Genomic DNA, 25662 nt, shown 5'->3' on the forward strand with positions numbered 1-25662 from the left:
TTGGAGCATTTTAGCTGAAAGGTACATATTTTGATGCAAAGGGAAAAAAGAAAATTTGAGCTATATATGGCAATTTATATGGTAAATGTATAACAATTTTAATATCAACTGGGTATAATGGGATATAAAGTGTTGGACGCCTAAATGGTTCAGAGGAGAGACATCACATAGTCGTCAGGTTGAAAAAAGGCATGTCACTCAAGTTTAAGCAAATGAGAAAAATTAATACATCAATAACCTTTATCATTAGAACCCTAAGCCTACAGCAGATCCATAGGATATAAAGCATTGTCCAATTTGCTTCACTAGAGAAAAAATCCTTTCTGATCACTTTAGGCAATTTGTACTCCATGGATCAACAATCTATGGCAGTGATGGTCAACTTACTTGGTATAGGGGACCTTGTGTGTGTGGGTCATGGCTTTACCAGAAGGCCCTACATAACATTTAGTGCTTGTAATGCTACATGAAATGGTCAAAGGCTGTGAAGAAGAAGAAGATGGTCAGAGACAGTAGGCTTGCAATATTCTCCTGTGGAAGTCAGCTTCAGCTTTTACTGTAATCAAACCTTTTTGTAATTGGAAGTTCAATTTCTTTTCACCGCACAAAGAATGGCTACTTGTCATACTCTATGACTTTGAAGTCAAGAACTTTGCACCAAGTTTATTATAAGGACCCCCGATATGTATAAAAGGTGATCATAACCCCCTCAATCATCTCTTCTCTAGGAATAATACATAATATTTTTGCTATGGCTGAGGTCCTTCAAGCCAGGGCCATATCATAGAGGGGGATAGGGGGCACGCGCCCTAAACCAAGTGTGCTAGAGTGGCAGAGAGAGGGGTTGCTAGTGTGCTGCTGCAATGTTGACAGTCACTAGCACCTAACCACCAGGGCATTTCGCTGCACCTCCTGTGGCATGCCCCTGGGTCCCCCCACCCATAACCATAACTGACACTGCAGCAGCTAGCATGCCTTCCCTCTGGCTGCATACTATAATAACAGTTAATGTCAGAGCCAAGGATAGCTTCCCCTAGGCTTCTCCTCTGCTCTGATGTGTCTTATGACAGAAGACCAAGAGGAGATGGGAAGGGAGGACATTTGCTGGCTCTGAGGTAGTGAGGATTTGGTGGTGGATAAGAAGATGTGGGCTGGGTAAGGGGATTTGGAGGAAGAGAATTTATTGGCCCTGAGGTATGTGCTGGGTAAGGGGATTTGGTGGTGAATAAAATAATTTGTGCTGGAGGGAGTGGAGAATTTATGCTGAGAGGGATTGTATTTAAAAAAAAAAATTGGGAGAAGGGGATTGGGGAAAATTTAAAATGTAAGCATTTGTGCCAGAAGGAATGTTTTGGGGGATTTAAGTTGGGGGGGGGGGTTTGGGGGGGGTGAATGTTTTCTAGGAAGGAGGGTTTGTGAGGGGAGGATGATTTTGTGCTAGGGAGGAGAATAAACACTTGAAGGAATTGAGACGATTTGTGCTAGGGCAGGATTTGAAGGCAAAAACAATTGTATTTAAAAAGGGGGGGGGGAGGTAGTGGAGAGGTGGATTGGGGGAGTGGGATAAAATGTAAGCATCTGTGCTAAAAGGAAGGTTTAGGGGGATTTAAGTTGGGGAGGGGGTGTTTGCTAGAAGGGGGGGATGTTGTGGCGAAAGGAGGATCTGTGCTGGGAGGGAGGATTGGAGGGGAACTTGTGCTCATGGTGGGGAATAAGAGAATGTGTGCTAGAAGAAGGGATTGGGGGAGAATTTGTGATGCAGATATGATTTATGGGGAAGAGAGGATTTTTACTATAAGGTGGGAATGGGAGATATTGTGCTAAAAGGGGGGAGGATTTCTGCTGGAGGGATTTGGAGAGGAATGGTATATGTACTAGAAGGGGGGTTTGGGAAGGGGGTAGAGTATTTATGCAGGCAAAGGAAGAGACGGGGACGCAGTTTGCCATCTTCACCCAGGGCACTGCGTGCCCTTGCCCTGGCATTGTTCCAAGCCCTTTAACTATCTCATCTGTGTCTGTAAAGTACCCACTCTGCCCATCCTTCTGCTGACTTTAGGAAAGCATTTTGATTCCAGTTCTAAATGTAGCCTATATGTCTCTGACCGCAACTTCACCAATGAAATACATGGACATCAGATGGTGGGGATGAGACAGCTTAGTTTGAATTGAAAAGAGGGTGGATTGCAGCAGTGGAGAGGATGGCACAGGACATTTATTGCCATGCAACATCCCTTCACAGAGGCAATTAACACCCTGGACAGCAGACACAATAAATTGTGCCGAACATTAATATTGAGAGTTTGGTGAATTTATTCATTACGGCTAACATGGTGCCAAACAAGAAGACATTGATTTATCTTGTACACAATATGAGCTGCGAGTTTATACTGTCCTTATTTTAATGAATGGGTTGTTTTCAGCTAGCAATTTTCACTGTTTATTAAGTAATGCTGTCGGTTGCAGAGCGGCACCAGACACACGCAACAAAATAAAACTGTCATTTTGCCTGCCATTTTGTGAGTACTAACACCGATGTGCTGATATAACGAGCTAGTTTTATCTAGCTGCAAACTATCAAAATAGCCCATTACCTGCACAAAAATAAACATGTCTTTACCAGTGAAAAATAATTTTAGGGATATCTGTTAGGCCATCTCTGAGTTGACAAGATAACAGGCTGAAAATTTTTCACAAGAGAATAAGGCTAACTATAGACAGAGAAAACGCACCCACGGAAAAGTGACTAAGGAGAAAGGAAGATCTCTGTGAAAAGGAGAACACAGCAACACAAGAGGCACATCTCCCTGAAGTTAAGCAACGTCCCTTGTGCTAATTTTTTCATTTATCTTTTTCGGAAAACTTAGGCCTTACCTGCTGCTGACTACATTGTCACAATGTTATAATTCCAATCCAAAAGGAATGTTTGCACTGGATAAAATATAGATCTATCCATTTGATTGTAGTTTTCTTTGAGTCAGTTCATGTCCTTATTGCACTTTTAAGCCTTGATGATGGGAAAGTTGTTGTTTTTTTGCCCTCAAATGTGTTGGCTGTTTTTTTTTTACCTTTTAAAGATTCGGGATCATTGGCTCCAAAAGGGCTTCCCCTCACTTCCTCCAGCTAGTATTGGACACCTGTGACTGACCCATCTGACAATCCCGAGTCCATATATCCGCTTTGCCCTTCCTTTCCTTCTCTTTCTGTTGGCTCCTCTCTCTCTCTCCTTCTTTCTTTTGCTTATGCTCTGTCCTCTTTTTTCTACTCTGTCTTTGGAGTCTCAAGCCCCCTTTCCTTTGTATAGCTGCTCTGCACTCTCTGCGCACAAAATTAAATTGCATCATCCTCAGGGATTCAGTTTGTCCAAGTTCGACATTGATATTTTGACAACTCTGAGCAGAGAATGGCTCTGCACTTGTTACATAGAATCCTGGAAATGCCAGGTTAAGATTGTGAGGGGGGTTGAATTGAGATCACGATTTTTTAATGATTAATTGTGCAGCTCTACTTACTTGTATTAAAGTGGTTGCAAACCTCAGCCATGAAATATGAACAAAGCATATCCATCTATAGTGTATAATTGTCTCAATTGAGAGCCAAAGTGTCACTTTTGTCTGCTGCTTCATTCCTCTGCTATCAGCATGAACCACTTCTAACACGTTTTCCTGACACCAAGAGAAAAATGGTGACGGAGGGGGACCTCTAGCATATTGACAGCCTCAGCTCTGTTCCTGTGTGTTGTGTAGAGGAGGGTGTGTCTCTTCCTTCCAATCAGCTCTTAGCCCTTGTACACACGGTCGGACATTCCGACGGAAAGTGTCCGATCGGACCGTGTTGTCGGATAATCTGACTGTGTGTGGGCTCCATCGGACTGTTTCTGTCGGAATATCAGATGGACAAAGTTTTAGAGCTGGGCTATAAAACTTTCTGACAACATGAACTGATCGGATTTTGTCCGATTGTGTGTAGAGAATTCCGATCGGACAAAGTGCCACGCATGCTCAGATCAAATTCCTAGACCAAAGCTATTGGCTACTAGCCTGAACGTAGTCCCATCCTAACGAAATAACGTCATCACGTTACGTACGATCGGATTTTCCGACAACTTTGTCCAACCATGTGTATGCAACACAAGTTTCGGACAAAATCCGTCAGACAAAATCCGACGGATTTTGTTGTCGGAATGTCCGACCGTGTGTACAAGGGCTAAGAGCTCTCCTCACTGAGCTCTGCAGAGTGTAACTTCTCTCCACCCCCTTTTTGTTTGAATGCTCAGACAAGCTTTATAATTCATCACTTTGAATTAATGTAGAGAATAGAAGATTGCAAATAGTCTGGTACAACTTATGTAGGATGATTTTTTCATCTCTGTGTATCACTTTAAGCCCTTGTACACACGATCGGAGATTCCGACGGAATGTGTCCGATCGGAGCGTTTTGTCAGATATTCCGACTGTGTGGGGTATGCATCGGACTGTTTCCGTCGGAATATCCATCGGACCAAATTTTCCAACTTGCTGGAAATATTTTCCGCCAAAATGATCCGATCGGAAATACTCCGATCATGTGTAGAGAATTCCGATCGGACAAAGTGCCACGCATGCTCAGATCAAATTCCTACATCAAAGCTATTGGCTACTAACGTGAACGTGGTCCCGTCGTAACAAAATAACGACATCACGTTCTGAACGATCGGATTTTCCGACAACTTCGTCCGACCGTGTGTATACAACAGTTTCGGACACAATCCGTCGGACAAAATCTGATGGATTTGGTTGTTGGAATCTCCGATCGTGTGTACAAGGGCTAAGTCTGTTTCTCCTACTCAGAGAAAGTGGATATTGGAAGTACTGCATCAAAGGACACACCAGTAACTGGCGACTATAAAAGAATCTATTTTTTTTTTGCACTGGTTATAAAAATGAAATACTATTTTTTATACTCTACTGTTTTCAGGGTTGTTGATGAAAGAACTTTGTTAGACTCTAGACTTACATGAAAGTAATTGATGTATACCACCCCTCTATACAATATACATTATAAGGGTGAATGGAAAGCTCTAGGTTCTGGGAATACTAGAGTACAGAACTGAATTTGCCGTTGAAATCACTTTGTCACAAAATCCTGGAACTGTCTGAGCAATCACAAGGCAGGTGGTTCCATCATTAGCACGCTCCAACATCTGTTGTGAGGATTGATAGGTTGCTGGTGGTAATACGACACCCTTGTGTATACCACCTAGATCCCAGTCATTAGTCTACAAGGAGCCTACAATGCCTGGAAAGACTCTACAATAAACCGCCCATCAGGTAACGGGAAGGTTGTGTGACAATTTGTTGAAACAAAGAAACTGCCAAATCAGAACAACAAAATAGGATAAAAAAATCTGAACCAGCTCATTTTCAGAACAGAAGGGAACTGGCTGCTTTTTAACGAGTGGCAAGTTCATTAACGGGGCCAATGTTGCATTAATAATGTCGCTGCAGCAGCTTTTCCCTTTGCTGATATACTGCTCCATTAACCCCTTCCCCTCACAATGCATCGGCACTTCTGCCCCATTTACTTTTTCATACTTAAAAGACCCAAAGGAAATCATCTTGCACAAATCTAAACAAAAATACATATCTATTATTGACATTGTTGACTAAGCCCATCAGTCTGGCGTGGTGCTCAGCAGAAAAAACTTAATATTTTAGGATGAAGAACTTGTTGCAATGAGTGAGTCTACTTGCTATGTTTGTCGACTAAGAGCTTATGAAGACTGCAGACTTACCACCCCCCCATTTCTCTGCCGATCTAGTCTTGGACTATGAGAAATGGAAAGAAGAAGAACAGGAAAAGCTTTGTACAGAGATGATTGTGTGTTTGCTTTACCCACAGTCACTGGGCAGAAACAGATTAGAAAGGAAACAGAATGTACCGCATGTCTAGCTCACTCCATCCCTACTCTGATGTCCATGACAAATGACCTGTTTTTGTATAGAGAAAAGAAAAGATGTTCTCTATGCAGCTTCTACTTAAATACTAACTCTTTACGCAAAAGAATCTCTGTCGTAAAAAGTCCCTGCAATAATGTCCACACCCTTACTGATAATGCAAGAATAAGGCTGCCCATACACTGAGCAAATTTCTTTCCTGCAACCACGGGTTGCAGGAAAGAAATTCACTTGATTCCCCCATCAACACAGTCAGTGTTGATGTGTTAATCCCTCCTGCCTGGCCATTGTCTTCTCCAGGGGGGCAGAGGAGAGCGGGGGAAACTGTCCCCACCAGGAGAAGACAGTGATTATTGCTAGCAACTATAGAAGCTGCTAGCTATAATCGCAGGTGAAACCCGGCATGCTGGTGGTACCCAAGTTGATTGACTAATCAACTTGGTACATTCAGCCTGCCCATACACGATTCGAATCCCTGCTGAACCAGTCATGATTCTAATCATGTATGGCCTGCTTAAGACCTTTGTAGCTGGAGTTTTCATTTACTTGTTTATTCTGAATTAAAGTGTTTGTAAACCTTTTTTTTTTTTTATAAAAATAACAAATATGCCTATACTTACCTATGCTATACAATCATTTTGCACAGAACAGCCCTGATCATCTTCTGCTGGGGTCCCCCGCTGCCGCTTCAAGCCGATTTCCATGGGGGCAACGGTGCCAGCTCGCTCACGAGCCCCGATACTGTGTCCATTAACACAGACAGTGGGACTTGGCCCTGCCCCCATTCATGTGTCACATGATTTGATTGACAGCAGTGGGAGCCAATGGCTCCTGCTATCATCTGTCCAATGAGGAGAGAGGCAGTGGCTCATGCACATTGAAGGATCGGATCGGGCTCGGGTAAGAAAAAGGGGGTGGGGGGTCTGGGGGGGGGGGGGGAGCTGCAGTGCAGATGATTTTTCACCTTAGTCCATAGAATGCATAGTGAAAAACCTTGAGGCTTTACAACCACCTTAAGGATGTTAATCCAGTGGAATGTGACACCATCAACCAGCTTAGCAAATGTTAGAGTTATGGGGGAGAGCCAAGGAATATGGTGGGGAGAGCTTACCATTATATTTTTCAAGATTGCTAAGTCAGCATTCAATATGCTATCAATTAACTGAAAGTAAAACATCAATTTAAAAAAAGTATCAGCCTTTCAAGGGGACTTTAACTTAAACAGTGAAGATTTTGTTAGGGAGTAGGGATGAGCCGAACACCCCCCGGTTCGGTTCGCACCAGAACTTGCGAACGACCCCCGCGTTCGGTACGAACGTTAGAACCCCATTGAAGTCTATGGGACTCGAACGTTCGAATTGGAAAGTGCTAATTTTAACGGCTAATATGCAAGATAGTGTGCTAAAAAGGGTTTGGTGACCTGCCTCCTGCCTCAGGGGACATGGGTCACTGCAAAAAAAAGTTTTAAAAACTACCGTTTTGGCGGGAGCAGTGATTTTAATGACGATTAAAGTGAAAAAAAAAGTGAAATATTCCTTTAAATATGGTGCCTGGGGGGTGTCTGTAGTATGCCTGTGAGGTGCCACGTGTTTCCCGTGTTTAGAACAGTCCCTGCACAAAATGACATTAAACGGAAATAACACCATTTAAAACTGCTTGCGGTTTTAATGTTATATCTGGTTCCTGCAATATGGTTGAAAATCATTCAGAAAAATGGCATGGGTAGCCCTCCCTGCCCATTACCAGCCTATTTGGGTCTTGTACACATATTAAGGGGAACCCCGTACCCATATTAAAAAAAGGAAATGCGTGTGGCCCCCAGGCCCTATATACTCAGAACAGCAGTATACAGGCGGTGCAAACAAGACAGGGACTGTGTAGGTTTGTTGTGTTAAGTTGAATCTGTTTGTCATTTTCAACCGGTACATTTTTAAAGTGTAGCTCCAGTCAAAAAAAATATCTTTAAGCTTTTTGGAAAACATAGGGAAGGGTTATCACCCCTGTATAATTTTGTTTTGTCGTCCATCTTTTTTCATCTCACTTGCTGCTGTCTCCTTGCGTTTGCAAGTAGGAGATGTTTGTAAGTTGGATGTTTGAAAGTAGGGGCCTGCCCTATATTATAGCGGTATGTACTGGGTACAGAGCACGCAGACAGCACGCACTATCTCCTAACACTACTGACTGCAAGCTCTATTATTAACCACTTGTTAGCCCAATGTTTGCATAAAGTGAAAGATGAAGTTATGCTGAGTAAATAGATATCAAACATGTCACTCTTCAAAATTGCACATGCCCGTGGAATGGCGCCAAACGTCGCTACTTAAAAAATCCCCATAGGCGACGCTTTAAATATTTTTTTACTGGTTACATGTTTTGAGTTGCAGAGGAGGTCTAGGACTAGAATTATTGCTCTCGCTCTAACATTCTCGGCGATACCTCACATGTGTGGCACATGCGAGCACATGGGGACATGGGCGCTTTAATTTTTATTTTATTTTTTTATTGTTCATTTTACTTTATTTTAGTTTGACATTTTTTTTCCCAAAAATATATTTTTGATCACTTTTATTCCTATTACAAGAAATGTAAACATCCCTTGTAATAGGAATATGGGATGACAGGTCCTCTTTACAGTGAAATCTGGGGGGTCAATATGACCCCACATCTCACCTCTAGGCTGGGAAGCCTGAAATAAAAAATTAAAAAAAAGATTCTGGCTTTGATCGTACTGGCGAGTTGGTAGAAGCACCAGAGGGCGGTGAGGGGTGGGGGGCGTCTATGGCTGGGTACTTCAGGGTATCACCGAGTATGGCTGGGTATCTCTGAGTATGGCTGGGTATGGCAATTTATGGCAGGGTATTACAGAGTATTGGCGGGGTATTGGCGGGGTACTACAGAGTAATAGCAGGGTACTGCAGAGTATTGGGGGTACTGCAGAGTAATTGCGGGTACTGCAGAGTATTGGGGGGTACTGCAGAGTAATGGCGGGGTACTGCAGAGTAATGGCAGGGTACTGCAGAGTATTGGGGGGTACTGCAGAGTAATGGGGGGTACTGCAGAGTATTGGGGGGTACTGCAGAGTAATGGGGGTTACTGCAGAGTAATGGCGGGGTACTGCAGAGTAATGGCAGGGTACTGCAGAGTATTGGGGGGTACTGCAGAGTAATGGGGGTTACTGCAGAGTAATGGGGGTACTGAAGAGTAATGGCAGGGTACTGCAGAGTAATGGCAGGGTACTGCACTGCAGAGTAATGGCAGGGTACTGCACTGCAGAGTAATGGCAGGGTACTGCACTGCAGAGTAATGGCGGGGTACTGCACTGCAGAGTAATGGCGGGGTACTGCACTGCAGAGTAATGGCGGGGTACTGCACTGCAGAGTAATGGCGGGGTACTGCAGAGTAATGGCGGGGTACTGCAGAGTAATGGCAGGGTACTGCACTGCAGAGTAATGGCGGGGTACTGCACTGCAGAGTAATGGCGGGGTACTGCACTGCAGAGTAATGGCGGGGTACTGCAGAGTAATGGCGGGGTCCTGCAGAGTAATGGCAGGGTACTGCACTGCAGAGTAATGGCGGGGTACTGCACTGCAGAGTAATGGCGGGGTACTGCAGAGTAATGGCGGGGTACTGCAGAGTAATGGCAGGGTACTGCACTGCAGAGTAATGGCGGGGTACTGCACTGCAGAGTAATGGTGGGGTACTGCAGAGTAATGGCGGGGTACTGCACTGCAGAGTAATGGCGGGGTACTGCAGAGTAATGGCGGGGTACTGCAGAGTAATGGCAGGGTACTGCACTGCAGAGTAATGGCGGGGTACTGCACTGCAGAGTAATGGCGGGGTACTGCAGAGTAATGGTGGGGTACTGCAGAGTAATGGCAGGGTACTGCAGAGTATGCACTGGTATTGCAGAGTATTGGCAGGGAATTGAGGGGTTAAATTCGGTGAGCAGCGATGTGGGCACTGCAGATGCAGCCCACATCGCTGCTGACACCGATCTCTTTCCCCTCCGCTGTACCGATCGGTACAGAAAGGGGAGGGAGGAACAGGCATCATAACATGACGCCGGTTTGTTTCCAAGTGATCACTCCGTCATTTGACGGAGCAATCACGTGGTAAACGGCCGCTATGAGCGGCCGTTTACCGTGATGCGCCGGGTCCTATGGACCCGGCGGTCACGGATGCTCTCGAGTGCGCACACCTCGGGGCACGCGAGAGCAGAATTCTGGGAGGCCGTTAATTAACGGCCTCTCTGAGTTAAACAACCGCCCTGAAGCCGTTAATCGGCAATGGGCAGTTGTTAAGTGGTTAAAGCTAGATCACTAGCTATATAGGTGAGGTGAATATAGTGGTGTATACTGCAGTCAGGGCACAGACAACAACCACTACACAGCAGCAAGATAGGAAATCAGCCAAAAACGATTGGTGTGTACTGTGTTGAAGGTACACAGAACACCCACTGCTTCAGATGCAAAGTAACACACTACAGGAGGCCGCCTTAAAGGCGGCCTTATATAGTGTGGGGCGTGCACTACACAGTCTGAGCTATGATTGGCCACAGGCAGGATGCCTGTGGCCAATCATGGCTCTCCTCGCTGCCGGCGCTGCGATTGGCCAAGCATGTGGGGTCACAGTGCATGCTTGGCCAATCATCGGACAGCAATGCACTGCGCCAACGCAGTGCATTGTGGTCCGCGCGCGCGTCACTCGAATTTTGACGCGAACGGCCAAAACGTTCGGAATTCGCCGAACGCACGAACGGCCAATGTTCGAGTCGAACGTACGTTCGACTCGAACACGAAGCTCATCCCTATTAGGGAGTATCTAGAAATAATACTTTTGAATAAGCAGTACCCTGCTATTGTATCTTTTTCCTTTAGATCCTCGTGAAAAATCTGTGCACTTCAATTCAAGGCATTGCTGCCCCTGACTGCTAGTTTTGAGTCTAGTGATTTTTTAATATCACTACAGAGATGCTTGCTGAAGAGGAAGTTGTACCTGAGGACCTTCAGCACAAGCACCCTACCTGCATCTGTTTCATTTATTCTGTGGATCTGTGCTTCTTGAACCTATTATGTAGCTTCTGATGACAGTCACTAGAGTACCAGTCATGAAGGGGCAGCTATGACATTGGAAAGCAAGGCTCTGCTTCTCTACCAATATGGTCACATTCACATAGACACACAGTGTACAACAAGGCATGGTAAATCAGTCATGGGGAAAAGATCAGCTACAGTGAGCCTACAAGTTAAATACAAATTGTACATTTGGTTTTTGTTTCATTATCAGTTCTCTTCAACATGCACTACTACAGGTTAAAATTCTAAACAGCTCTAACCTCCATCCATAGCGCATCTTATAGGGAACTGACTCACAAAATTACTTTATGTTGATGCCTAGCTCCTTATAAGTTAGCTACATTTCACCCCTCAATCACCATTATGTTATCAGAAATGTGATTCTACGGGCATCTTATTGCATGTAGCATGGCATTTCAAGCACCTCACTAGCTTCTGGAGGAAAATTTTCCAAATACTGTCTGAAATTATTGGGTCCTTGATCCCTCCATCCCCTGCACTAGCCATACTAAACCTAAGCATAGAGGCCTTCCCTGTGCACTTACGGGCTGTAGCTACTCACACCCTACTGGTGGCCAGACTAGTTATTATAAGACACTGGAAGCAACATATTGCCCCCAATCCCTCAGGAGCTTTTAAAGTTGCTTAGAACAAATTGTACGCATGAAAAACTCGTAGCACTAAGACGTGATAATTACTTTGCTTGAGAGAGATCCGTTGACCTCATGGTTGGCTAAATTTCAAAGTTAACTTACTGTATTGATTTCTATGTGCTGCTTAAGATATTACTGTTTGTCAATGTTTTCATCTTTGTTGCTCTGCTACTAAATTACTACAGTATTTAGTTGTATTGTGTCCTATTTCAGACATTGGGGTTGATCTACTAAAACTGCAGAGTGCAAAATCTGGTGCAGCTCTGCATAGAAATAAATCAGCTTCCGGTTTTTTTTGACAGAGCTTAATTGAACAAGCTGCAGTTAGAAGCAGTTTGGCTACCTATGCACAGCTGCACAAGGTTTTGCACTGTCCAGTTTTAGTAAATCAACCACACTGTCTGTAACTTTTCCATTTATAAACAAAACTAAAATTCTAAAGCCCCATTGAAGAATATTTAGGGGAAGCACTCAATGTTACTTTGGTGAGGGGTCTCAAGTAGATACATAATTTAAGTTTAAAGAATGACTCTAGGCAATGAAATACCAAATGCCTTCAATGATATACCAAATGCCTACTAGATCAATTATGAATGCCTTTAAAGTCATAAAACCATTTCTTTGAATTAGCGAGTTAAAGAAGTTATAATCAGAAGCTCTGGATAAGTGAGTACCATGAATAAGCTTTGTTATGCAATGAGACTTTCGTTGGGAGTGCCTAATCCATTAGATGATAGTTAAAGGTAGATAGAATGCAAGATGGATGTATAAAAGTTAATGCTCATCAGCAGAAGACCAAAAATCAGACAGTGATTGAGACAGTGGTATGAAGTTTTCAGAACTGTTAGCTCTGAAGTAAGAACTGAAGATATTAGTAGTCACATTCACTGAATGTTTTGTAATGGTGACAACGCTTTGACACTCATCCATGTGGTTTCCATTATGATTGATTGAGTGTTGGGAACATATGTCAGCATTTAAAGCCAATGGAGTAAACCAGTCATCTTAATCAAATCACCTTGATGTCAAAAAAAGGTCTCAGGGCAGATGTTGATTGAACAAGAACATGCAGGGAGGTGTGATCATTTGTGAGGGAAGATCATTTGACTCATTAGAACTGAAGAAGGCATTAAAACGCCTTCAATATTACAGAACGAGTATAAGACCTGGATAAATGAGAGCTTTGAAGTGTTATCATCCAATGTACGCTATGCAGCCATATGGAACAGTAGGGTTGAGTAGATGAAGAGGATGTGATCACTACTCATATAGAGTTCTTATACATGTGTTAGTTCCTATAGATGTGTTTCACCTGTGTACTGTTTGGTTTAAAATGTGCTACATAGAAAATGCTGTTTTCTTGCTCCCCATATAGCACAATATAGGAGTGCAATTTTATTCCCACTGCCAGTTCCTAGTAGGCAGATCAGTAAGATATGATTTAGAGCTACCATCACTGCATTGTTACAAATGCAGCTCCTATGAAAAGCCCTGTTTCATCTGTCCTCATGCCCCAGGCAACAAAACTACTTTGCTAAGCCTACGAGGCAGGGATGTGCACCTGAAAGAATTCTAAGAAAGCAACACTTTTATAATCATCACATCTGAAGAATATTGCATTCCATTACATTAACTTCCTGATTCTATCTAAAAATACCATCAAGGGATTGCTAGGCTAATGAACTTCCTTCAGATAATCAACCACAAGGCAATTTTCCTACCGTGAAACCCCTTGCAGAGCAAACAGATCAAACAGCTTCCCATTGACAGGCCCGTTTGATTCGGTCCTGTAAATCCTTGCCTTGTTGCATCCTGGGAATATTGCGGCTGTCCCACAAAACATTTCCTAATGAAACTGTGTGCTGAAACACACAGTTCCTCTCTGCGGCCGAGGTGTTAATCACTGCTATCTAACAGACTTACGGAGGCTATTGCTTCATTAACCCCTGCTCTGTGTACCTTAATGGCTCCCGTGGTGATCTGAATGTGGTGCAGCTGCCTTAGAGCGCTCTCTCGGTCCATGAAATATGAAGCTGCCAGCTGGTGCAGAGTGTCCAGTGTGGGGGCCGAGTTGTTCCCTCGTACTCCCGCGTCTCGCTTCAGTCTTCCCTTATCCACAAACATGGTGAGGGACTCTTCACCTGAAAATACAGAAGGATGTAAGAATCAGAGACAATTACCTTTGAAAAAAAATACTTTTTTTATAACATACAGTCTTGCGGCAATGCACTTACAACTTTCCAGCCTGAACGGGAAAAAAAAATCTCAACAGAAATATAATTGGTGGCTATGGGCAACTAATCTATATTTAATATATTTTCAGCCCTTTATGGCCAGGTCAATTTTCAATGCTGTGTCAGTTTAAATAATAATGACATTTTTTATATTCTTTCGTTGTACAGCAAGTGCTACTGTAGATGGGATTCAGGATATGTTTTTGTTGAGAATCTGGGCTTCAGCTTTGGAGCTCTCTGATGGATAGTTAAAGTAGTATTAAAAGCAAAATTAAAAAAATTGCAGCTTACCTATCATTAAATATGGCATTTGTTTTCTTTTTTGTGCTTTTTTTCTTTGAATTCACTTGTCGATCTGGTCAGTAACACACCTCCTATATTAGGGTGCATGGGCTGCTCTACATGTGACAAAGGCACCAAAGTAGCTTGTACCTTTTTTGACACCTAGCCAGGCATATGTGGCTATATTTAAAATCTTACAAATAACGTGACAGCACTATAACTAAAAAATAGGCACTTGAATGCATAATTGATACAATCAATAAATAATACTCAATATGCAAGGTTATAAATAACTAGAAATAAAACTTATTAAAAGTGCCCTCTGCCATCCAATGTATACGATGCAATAAAGTTCATATTGTGCAATAAAATTCATCCATCGGTGTCCAAATCTCATAATTCAAATGCATAAAGTGTCTCGTGCAAAGTTTGTGCAATATATTCTGTGTTAAATACACATAAAGTCCAATGGCTCATCCAAAATAAAGTGTTCACAAAATATTCTCCTTGAGGCATCTTCACCACACCCAGTGCCCTCCTGCTTTCACTCTAACCACTAACTAGATCTATAATTCATCAGGCTTTAGGCTGGATTCACACCTATGCAGTTTTAGTGCTTTTTTGCATTTTGCAGAATTGCACTACAGTCCATTTAACATTGTTTCCTATGGAACACATTCTGTAGTGCAAATCTGAAAAATGCAAAAAGCACTAAAAATACATAGGTGTGAATCCAGCCTTACACCAGATCCTCTCCAGCAACCACAGGTTTAACATAACACGATCTTCACCAACAATGAGGTGTAAAGCTTTCAATAACCTTCCCTTCCCCTGAGACATCCATTTGAATTCTACGATTTTTTTGGGCACATGCGCACGTTGCGCACATTATCGTACACTGTTTAATCACTGTCAAGGTGATGGTAGCAGCGGTGTGGAACCAAAAAAGATCCTCCAGACCCTACTCTCTTCCTGCATAAGTTAAAATTCGCAAGCTCAATTTGAATTTATGTTTGCACTTAAAAATGGCAAACGGGAGTCATTTTGGACCTTTGGTAGCATTAGCTGTTGAACTTCTCCATACCATGTATTCACCGACCAACTTTACCAAATCTTCCTCCTATAATAGCAGATTTCATAAGCATCTGATTGGAGGCATCAAAGTTACCTTCTATCCTATTTCATCTTTTTTTCAATCTCTGGGCATAAGGTTGCTTAACTCTGTTGTTTCTTTTTGGATACAGCTATACTATCCTGTTTTCAACATTTGTAAAAAAATGTTGAAAACCATTTATCATTTTTCTTCCACTTCACAATTATGTGTCACTTTGTGTTGGTCTATCACATAAAGTCCCAATACAATACATTTACCTTTTTTTGTTGCAATATGATAAAATGTGGAAAATTTCAAGGCGTATAAATACTTTTTCAAGGCACTGTAGCTATCCCATAGTGTTTAGGGAATCATTTGTCATGTATTACATGTTTGTTTGTAAATCAAAAACTGTATACATAGTAAAAAGCAGTTTAAAAACATGCAAACCTTAAAAATGAATAAACATTAGCAAAAATGATTTCCTTTTAATGGATTAATATATCTAATTATAGAGCTAAACATGAAACCAATCACATATACAATATTTTGGGGTAAGATTTACCCCAGAGGAATTGGGTGGGCTCAGGGCGCAGCCCACCCTTTTTGGAGGCATTTGGAGCCTCTTTCTGAGATCTGGTGAAAAACAGTTTTTTTGCTAGAAAATTACTTTGAAAAAATATATATATAATGTTTAGGGGTTCTAACACCCTAAAGAAAAAAAATGCGAATCCACCACAGAAACCACTTTTATCTTGAAGCGGACCATCCCCTGAAGAAGAGGATACTGGGGTTATGATAGCTAACTGCTGCCATAACAATGATATTCCTCTTCAAAGTAGCGTCATAAAACAACGCGGGTGGTCTGTAAGTGGTCAAAAAAAAAACTGAAATCCAATGGAGTCCAGCGCCCTGCATGGATTAGGGGGGCAGCACCCCTAATGAGTGGGCTGCCACTGTCTGTGGGTTTTGTAACACTTTAAGTATATAAGTACAAGGTATATCCTAATGGGATAAAAACATGGAGGAGGTGAAACAGGGGGTAACAGGGGTATGAATACTTTTTCAAGGCACTGTAAGTAGACAGCACAGCAGTATCAGCTTGACTTGTCTGATTAATACTTCAAAATTGAGCTGTCTGCTTAGGGGGGAGTCACTGGGATTAGTCTGTCAGCTGTTTTTAAATGTTAGTCTAACTTATTGAGGTCTGTAATAAACTGATTTTTTTTTTTTTTTTCAATAGGCTGTAATTAGGTAATGGAAAACCTGAATAGGCACTAAACATTTCAGTTTAGTGAAGCCACTATGAATGTTTACTGAAAAAAATGTTAAACGGACTAATTCAACCGATATAGCCTTCTTAATGCGTTTCACTACTGCATGGAACATACAAGTCGTATGAATAATATCCATGCAGGAGTGAAAAGCATTTTAATGGTGAGTGGCTTCCTCCCCCTTTTTGAAGCCTAGAATGTCACGCATGGACTGGTCCACAACTGCCAGGAGCCTGCAGCTGGTGCTAGAGGATTAAAGAGATCTATGCTTGCAGCGAAATATAACATTCCTAAGTATACTGAAAATGTCACATGCTACACAGGTAGAAAAAAATATAGAAAAGGCTAAATCTACAAAGCTATAACACAAGGGTATTTTTTATTTTATTTTAACTTGTGACTGTAATTTTGGTGTGTTATCTTGTTGTGTTAGCTGTATGAATTGCGCCTAATAATTTTTTTTTTAATTTTTATTTTTTTTTTCTGATGTTTTCTACCGTAATGCATAAGGAAAATATAGATAAAACTGTTTTGAATTCAATTTTTTTGTGTTAAATACAATTTATGTAGTGACACTAAAATCGTAAAGTGGTATTAAACCCAAACATTTATTATATTGCAGCTTACCATTTTTTGTAATGGTTTCATTCAATTTCTTTTTTTAGGCTTTCTTTCTTCTACAAACTCTCCAGCAGAATGTATCTGTTACAGAGAGGACCTTTTAACCATTTAAACCATTTAACACTGATAGGGGTGCCTACAGTGATCAGCTTATTTATATAAAACCTGTCTCCCAAAATGAAACAAAAAATTGTTTGCTCTAACTGATTATAAAGTATCAGCTGGAGTTTGGCTTCAATTTAGTTAGTGTATCAAAATCTAATAGACCATCTAGCACTTCCCTCTTTGGTTTTGGGTTAAATACAGCTTTAAGTAAATGTATTTTATCACCTGCGTTCACACAAGTTGCCAAATCTTCACAAACACATACATTAACCCTGATTACAGATTCCCGAGTTGTCAGCTGCAAGTCTCGGTCTAGGTTTAGGTTTTCTGTACGATAAGCACGCATTTATTCTAAAACATCACTTCAAGGATTCATCCTATCAATCTTGCTGCACCACTCCTAATACTGTATATTTGTAGCCTCTTCAGATAGTAAAATTAATTTAAAATTAAAATATGTGCTGAGAAAAATATGGGTCCTGCCACTGCTGAGGTAGTTTCTCAATCACTGACCTGAAAAAGGAATAAAGATTAAAAAGTCCAGGGGAAGTCAAAATTGTTCTGCATTCTTGTTCAAGCTCGGAGCCCCAGAAAGTATTAAAACCATGGGATCAACATGACTGCTAGCATTTTTAAAAGTAGAGGCCAGCATTGAAAGCCAACATACAGTATAATCTCACTAGAGCTTTCCTTTAAGGTGACCCTGTCTTTATACTAAAGTCTGGCAGGCAAGCTATCCCACTGAAAGAAGAATATATATTTACTTTGTCTAAACAAACATGTCAAATAAGTCCACAGGGAATTTGAAACATTCAGAAGTTCTCACTGTCTATTTCTGCTACAAGGGACTTGCCAACTGTCAAGGAAACCCCTAGCAGATGACACAAGCTCACTTAAGGAGCAGAATCTAAGTGGCAGTTGGTCTTGACCAACGCTCCTAATGGTAGACAAAGTCTATGAACTTCCATGGTCTCAGTTTGGTTTGCTGCAAACGGACACCGGGTCATGACCCTCAGGATTGGCCCAGCATGGGCATGTATGGAACTGTTAGGCCGGGGTCAGTGCTGGAGAAAGTGTATCAGTAATAAGGCACATCAGTGTCCACAATGTACTTGGAGCGACCGGGTCACCTAGACAAGTCCCAAGTGCAGGGAGACCTTCCAAAAGTTAAGGAATTTCAAAGGGGAATTGCCTCTTCTTCAGAGCCAACCAAAAAGGTTGGCTCTGAGGAAGAAGGGATCCCCCATGGAACGTGTCAGCCTTTTGGAAGGTTTTCTTGCACTTGGGGTTTGTCTAGGTAACCACTGACCAGGTCACTCCAAGTACATTGTGGACTTTGATTTGCCTTATTATTGATGTTGTTTTATTTCCGGTAGGTTACCCAGCCTGCAGGGGGCCGCACAGCCAGTGCAATTATTGGATAAGCTGAAGATTGTGGATTGTCTTTTGCCAATACACTCTCTTGAGCGCAGGAAATTATTCTTTTTTGTCTGGAGAAAGTGTAGAGAGGTCCAAGCAGAGATCTAGGTAGGCAGCAAGCAAAGGAGTAGGCAGGTCAAACCGGATCAGTAACTGGCAGGCAAGTATAGCTCTTAGGTAGCTGGTGATATAATAAAGCAGCAGCCACTTCAAAGGCTGGAACACAGTGCTAGTTCACACAGGGGCAACCCAACTTACAGCGCAACTTTGCAAGGCGATTTGAAGGTGACTTCAGCGCGACTTCAGTGTGACTTTGCGCAACTTACAACGCGACTTAAAGTTGCCTCCAGGAATGGCGACTTTGGCTGTGGCCAATAACAGAACAATCAGCTCTGTGGGAGGGAGGGGGTTGCCTGAGTAAATGTGGGAAGTACCTGGGTAAATTATTTTCTTTTTCCTGTAAAGTCTCTTCAATATAGATGGAGATCTGACTTGGAGGCAACTTCCATTGAAATCTATGGGTATAAGATGCCTAGAAGTTACCTTGAAGTAGTACAGGAACCTTTTCTGAATTCGGAGCAACTTCAGTAGTGTACATTAAGGCAGCTCTCATTTACTTCTACAGCATTTATAATGTCCAGCAACTTGGAGTGACTTGAGGACTTACAAGTCGGATCCCAAGTTGCTGTAGTGTGAACCGGCACTTAGTGTCATTACTAAGAGCTCTGGAAGTCCTAATAGGGATTCTGCAAATACCATTGGAAGTGCTGGCAGGGATTCTGAGAGCAGGAGTTCTGGAAGTCCAGGCAATGATTCTAGGAACAGGAATTCTGGAAGTCCTCTCAGGGTTTCTGAGAGCAGAAGGTCTGGAATTCATTGCAGGGATTCTGAGAGCAAGAGTTCTGGAAGTCCTGGCAGGCATTCTGGGTGCAGAAGTTCTGGAAGTCCTGGGAAGGATTCAGAGAGCAGGAATTCTGGAAGTCCTAGCAGGAATCCTGACAGCAGGAGTTCTGGAAGTCCTGGCAGGAATTCTGAGAGCAAGAGTTCTGGAAGTCCTGGCAAGTATTCTGAAAGCAGGAGTTCTGGAGGTCCTGGCAGAGATTCTAAGGTTACTTTAACAGAACTGAGCCACCGCTTCTTCGCTGTCCAACCAACAGGCAGGGAGTGTGTGCAGGACCAAGATGTGCTACTTCTGCACTGAAGGTTCACAATCAGCTATGCAGTCCAGTAGAGGTGTCTGGGTCGCTGTACTGGCTGAACAAAACTAGAAAAATCTTTGGCAGTTAGAAGAGTTCCCATATTTGCATTTTAACTGTGTATTTAGCTTCTTATATAAAGGTTTAATTTCTTATTCCTGGCTACGTTTAGTATGACTGTGTAGGCAATGTGCGGACAAATGACAGCTGTGGTTTATCATCTATTTACACTTAAGGGACCAAGTAAACAGATATATTATTTATAAATGTGTCCTAAATGCAAAAGTGGGTTGCAGAAAAATAATAAAGCATTAAACTTTCATGTTTCTTCTCCAACATCAGGGAGCTACTCATTACAGGCAGTGCATAATGATATATATATATATATGTTGTATATAGTCACGGTGTTTACATTGGACCTACGCAGCTATCTGGGATCATTTTGGAGCCAGGTCCGTCACCGGAAAACTCACACATGCACTGCAATAACAAGCAAAGGCTTCTGGTCATTCTTAAAGCAGAACTCCAACTATGGAAAACCTGAATATAATTTTTAAAAAAAAGAAAGCAGAACTCCAATTATTCTTCTTTAATTATTAGATTCTCCTTACATATAAGAAAGCAGCAGTTCCACTTTAACAACCTTCAATACAGAGTAAACGTTTTTTCTGTATAGAATAGAGCAGGGAAGGGTAAGCTGATGTATGATCTACTCTTTACCACACTAATAAACATGTCTGGGTTGTTTTAGAGTTTCCCTTACTAAAATTTGGTGAAATAGCTGCAACTGGGACTGTAAGTGAGAGCAGTAAACACACAACAGAGGTTCTCTTGTCCAATTTTGGTGCCAGGTGATAAAAACTTTATTTAGTAATGTGCAAAACAACATGTAGCAGCCCACAGCAATGAACCCTTGTAAGATAATCATAAGCTTTCAGTGTCCTGATTGGTCTAAACAGATAGAAGAGAAAATGTAATACTTGCATTCCTAAAGCTGAACAGTGTGGTGTAGAGCTTAAAAAATAGGGGGTGAGATTGAAAATCTTCCATGTTTAACTTAAGTTCACATTATCTTACATAATATTCTTGTATTACAACATCTTCTCCATTTCCTGTGCTTTCTCCTTACTCTCAGTTATAGCTAATAAACTTTCCCATCCCATTATCATAATTCTTCACTTTGATGTTTTTTATCTCCATGCATTGCTGGTTGCCATGTGTGAACTGTACACACACAGAGTCACTAACTGCCTTATTTATTAAAGGATTCATATTCCAATAAGCAGATTGTTAAAACCTAGCTCCAGGAAATCTCGCTTGTAGTGGAGATGCAGCAGAACTATAAGGGTTAGCTGTTCATTTGGTTTAGGAGCTGTGAAAAGCACTTTTACTTTCCTGATCTTCCGCTCCCCCATCAGACAGCTCTCCCCCATGCTCCAGCAGTGGACTGACCCTCAGTGTCTCTTCATTGGTCTTTATGGTGTCAGGACCTTAAACTGCTGGAGCATAGGGAAGAAGGCCCTTAGGGGACCAGACTAGCAGTGTGGAGAAGCAGAGGATCAGGTAAGTAAATCTACTTTACATGTCCCCTAGACCTAAACAAGCAGAATGTTCACATTTCCTGGACTTCAGCTTTAAGTGTCATAAAAAAATAAGAATCCATCTAGTCCCTAAAATACCCATTACTATTCTTGGTGCCTTAAAACATCTTGTTAAGGCAATAGCTTGGCTATCTCAAATTCTAAACCTAACCTCATCTTTTGACCTAACACAATGGACGCATACCACTCATATTTTTGGCCTTGTATTTCCCTACTTCCACCCTCCTTGCAAACTCTCCTTTTCCTTTGTCTAATAACAATCTTGTTCGTTTCACATTCTCCCTGTCTTTATCTTCCTTTATCTCCAACCAGTTAACAGTTACCAGTAGAAACCTTGGCCACTTTAACCCTTCTCTTTTCTATTCTGCTAATGACTACCTCTATAGAAAAATATCATCCCTATCCTGTCCAGACCTGACCACTTCTGTTGTACATTTACAAACTTAAAGCATGTTTGGTATTATTGAATCTTCAATGCCTCTGTCTCTCAGAACAACGTTCAACAGCCAAGTTGTCAAAGTCAGTTTGCTCTTATCCATCCTGGGCATACTAACTGCAGTCACTACACAAAGAATTAGGCCCCTTACAGCTACAACCTAGGCAAACAGAAAACACCAGAATTCTTATAAGACAATGGGGTGGAGTTACTAAAACTGGAGAGTGAAAAGTCTGGTGCAGCTGTGCATGGTAGTCAATCAGCTTCTAACTTTAGCTTGTTTAATTAAGCTTTGACAAAAAAAAAAAAATGGAAGATGATTTCTCTGCAGAGCTGCACCAGATTTTGCACTCTTAGTAAATCCACCCCAAAGACTCTAGAGCGAGTGCAGTGCAAAGCTAAATCTTTGACTTCACCATGTACAAATCTGTTCTCCTAAAATAAAATTCTTCCCTGTGTTCTGCAATGCAGACCTATTTCATCCCTCATTAACACCCTGTTATCCTGGCCTTGTCAACCCTTTTCTACTTCTAATTCCCTACTTCATCCAACACCTACTAACTAATTCGCTGCTCAAGACATGGGCAATCATTTTAAAAACAAGACAAATGCTATTTGTGATGATGACAACATTTCCATTGTAGATACCTCCCCCACTTAACATACCATGTCTATTCCCATATTTACTACATTCCTCTTTTGACCCTTTTACCACAAAGGAGATTGCTAAACTTTTCTCTGATGCCTACCTAACCACCTACCACTTGGACCCATTTCCTCACAACTACCTCAGTCAGTCTCTTGCTCTACACTCTCTAACTAAAATCTTCAATCTCTACCTCTGTACTAGCACCTTTCCCTTCCTTGTAAAACATGCTCTGGTTACTCCTATACCTAAAAATAATCCAACAATGAACAAATTAAGACCCATCTTCTTGCTCCCAGCTACATCCAAATTCTAGAACATCTTCTAGTTTGCAACTGTCTAACGTGTTACCTAATAGATAATAGCCTTCTTCATCCCTTACAGTCTGGCTTCCACCCACGATACTTCACAGAATCTGTCCTACTAAAACTTAATAATGACCATACTATTAGACCATTCTACTGCCTTTAATACAACTGACCACCATAAAAAAAAAAAAAAAAAAAAACACTCCCTTGGACTTTAAAATGCTGTCCTTTCCTGGTTTGAGTTCCACCTATCTAATCGTTCCTTCAGCATCCACTTAGGAATAAAGGACTGAGAACCTTTTTTAGGAGGTCCTGTAATAACAAACAGGGAATCCGTCTACCTAAAGAAGCAGTGCCTGAGAGGTTAACCCTGTAAACCCTCATTGCACCCAGACAATGAAAGGAGAGCTACTTGGAGTGAACTAGAGCTGGACATAAGGCCACTTTCACACTGGGGCATTTTTCAGGCGCCTTTGGGCTAAAAATAGCATCTGTAAAGGGCCTTGCAGGTTGCAGGATGAGAAAAAAAGTCCTGCAAGCAGCATCTTTGGGGCATAAAAGTAGCTATAGAAAGTAGCCTAACGAAGGTAACACAATATCCTAATTAAGTGAAAACAGAGACTAGGGAAGAGACCTGATCCTTTGATGGTGCTAAGGGTTAAACATTGTTCTACCCTCAATGGGATGAAATAAAAGAACATGACTCACCTAGAAAGCACTTGGAGAAACCCCAAAAGTCTCACACCAGTGAAAATAATAGACATGTGCATTCGTTTTCGTCCGAATGCATTTTCGTCCGAATTTCAGCTATTTTCGTTTTCGTTTTGACAAACGATAACGAAAGCACAAAATCCGAAAAACGAAAGATCCGACATAAATAAATGCTTTATTTTCGTTTTCATTGTTACAACAGTTCGATATAGAATAGGAGATTCGACATGACTCTGACAACAATCTGTGTCTATAGAACCTGTGTTCGAATGTGCCTAACCTTACCTCTATTAGTCCAAGATTATATAGAGAAAATATTCGACAGAGAAAAAAGATTTGACAGAGAGAAAAGATTCTGCAAGATACTGTCCTAAAAAGTGTTTGGGGACCCGGGTCCTGCCCCAGGGGACATGGATCAATGCAAAAAAAAGTTTTAAAAACGGCCGTTTTTTCGGGAGCAGTGATTTTAATAATGATTAAAGTGAAACAATAAAAGTGTAATATTCCTTTAAATTTCGTAGGGGGGGGGGGGTTGTCTATAGTATGCCTGTGAAGGGGCGCATGTTTCCCGTGCTTAGAATTGTCCCTGCACAAAGTGTCATTTATGCAGGAAAAAAAGTCCTTTAAAATCACTCGCAGCTATTATGAATTGTCGGCTCCCGTAATACAGAGAACACTCATTGAAAGTCATTGATAAAAAAATAAATAAATAAATTTTTAAAAAAAAGCGTGGGGGTCCCCCAAATTCAATTACCAGGCCCTTCAGGTCTGGTATGGATATTAAGGGGAACCCTGCCTCAAATTTAAGAAAAAATTTGACGTGGGGTTCCCCCTAAATATCCATAACCAGACCCTTCAGGTCTGGTATGGATATTAAGGGGAACCCCGCGTCAAATTTTAAAAAAATTTGACGTGGGGTTCCCCCTAAAAATCTATACCAGACCCTTTATCCGAGCACGCAACCTGGCAGGCCGCAGGAAAAGAGGGGGGGACGAGAGAGCGGCCCCCCCTCCCTCCTGAACCGTACCAGGCTACATGCCCTCAACATTGGGAGGATGCTTTGGGGGTCTGTGACCCCTCAAAGCACCTTGTCCCCATGTTGATGAAGACAAGGGCCTCATCCCCACAACCCTGGCCGGTGGTTGTGGAGGTCTGCGGGCGGGGGGCTTATCAGAATCTGGAAGCCCGCTTTAACAAGGGGACCCCCAGATCCCGGCCCCCCCTGTTTGAAATGGTAAGGGGGTACAAAAGTACCCCTACCATTTCACAAAGAAAGTGTAAAAAATGGTTAAATAAAACAAACACACTTTTGAAAAATTCCTTTATTAAAAATAAAAAAATTAAAAAAAGATTCCAGCGGCGGTAATCCACTCTTGCTATCCAGCGACGGACGGTCATCTCTCCAGCGATGTCTCATCTCATCCAGCGCAGCGAATCCTCCGTCCTTCTTCTGTCTCCGTGGAGGAGACACTGCAAGGATTCCGGCGGCCTGACGTTTCTTATATACGGAGGGCGGGGCCACCCGTCACCTGACCCCGCCCCCCTCTGACGCAAGGGGAAACCCGGGGTTCCCCGTGACGTATAGGTGACCCCGCCCCCCTCTGATGTAACGGAAACCTGCCTGTGTTACATCAGAGGGGTGCGGGTCACCCCTACGTCACAGGGAACCCCGGGTTTCCCCTTGTGAGTGGTATTTGTCTTTTATCTATCTGTTTAATAAATTTACATCAACGGAGAGCACTAGATTTGCCTGTTCTTTTTCATATATGATATCACATTGATCTGATGATACGGAGGAGAACCTTACCTGGAAATGCTTCCGCTTGGTCTGCTGTAACCTTATGATCTACCCTTGATGGGAACATGCGTTTTTGACCTATCTGATATATCAGAGGTCCACTTGTTGAGGTGAGAGTTCAACTTGCTCAATGGTGAAGGGATCACATCGTCACTTGATATATTGATTGAAGATACATTACACAAGTGGACTCTTTCTGAACTTCTCTTTCACTATATGGACTTTTCATTTTTTTCACTTTATGATATTTATTGTATTATTTTGTATTTGCGCTGTA

At 42.0% G+C, this 25662-nt stretch overlaps 1 protein-coding gene across 2 annotated transcripts in view; it reads right to left on the reverse strand.

The window, feature by feature from the left end:
• Positions 1 to 25662, reverse strand: part of BRINP2 (BMP/retinoic acid inducible neural specific 2) — a 485004-nt gene that overhangs the window by 230254 nt on the left and 229088 nt on the right. For both annotated transcript variants that reach the window (XM_077453187.1, XM_077453188.1), the window contains exon 4: positions 13621 to 13802. In XM_077453187.1, the coding sequence (XP_077309313.1) occupies positions 13621 to 13802 (182 nt within the window). The remainder of the gene's footprint in view (positions 1 to 13620; positions 13803 to 25662) is intronic.

The sequence above is a fragment of the Lithobates pipiens genome, unplaced genomic scaffold, assembly GCF_037356315.1.
Source record: "Lithobates pipiens isolate NorthernLeopardFrog02 unplaced genomic scaffold, aLitPip1_a1.2 Scaffold_23, whole genome shotgun sequence".
NCBI lineage: Eukaryota > Metazoa > Chordata > Amphibia > Anura > Ranidae > Lithobates > Lithobates pipiens.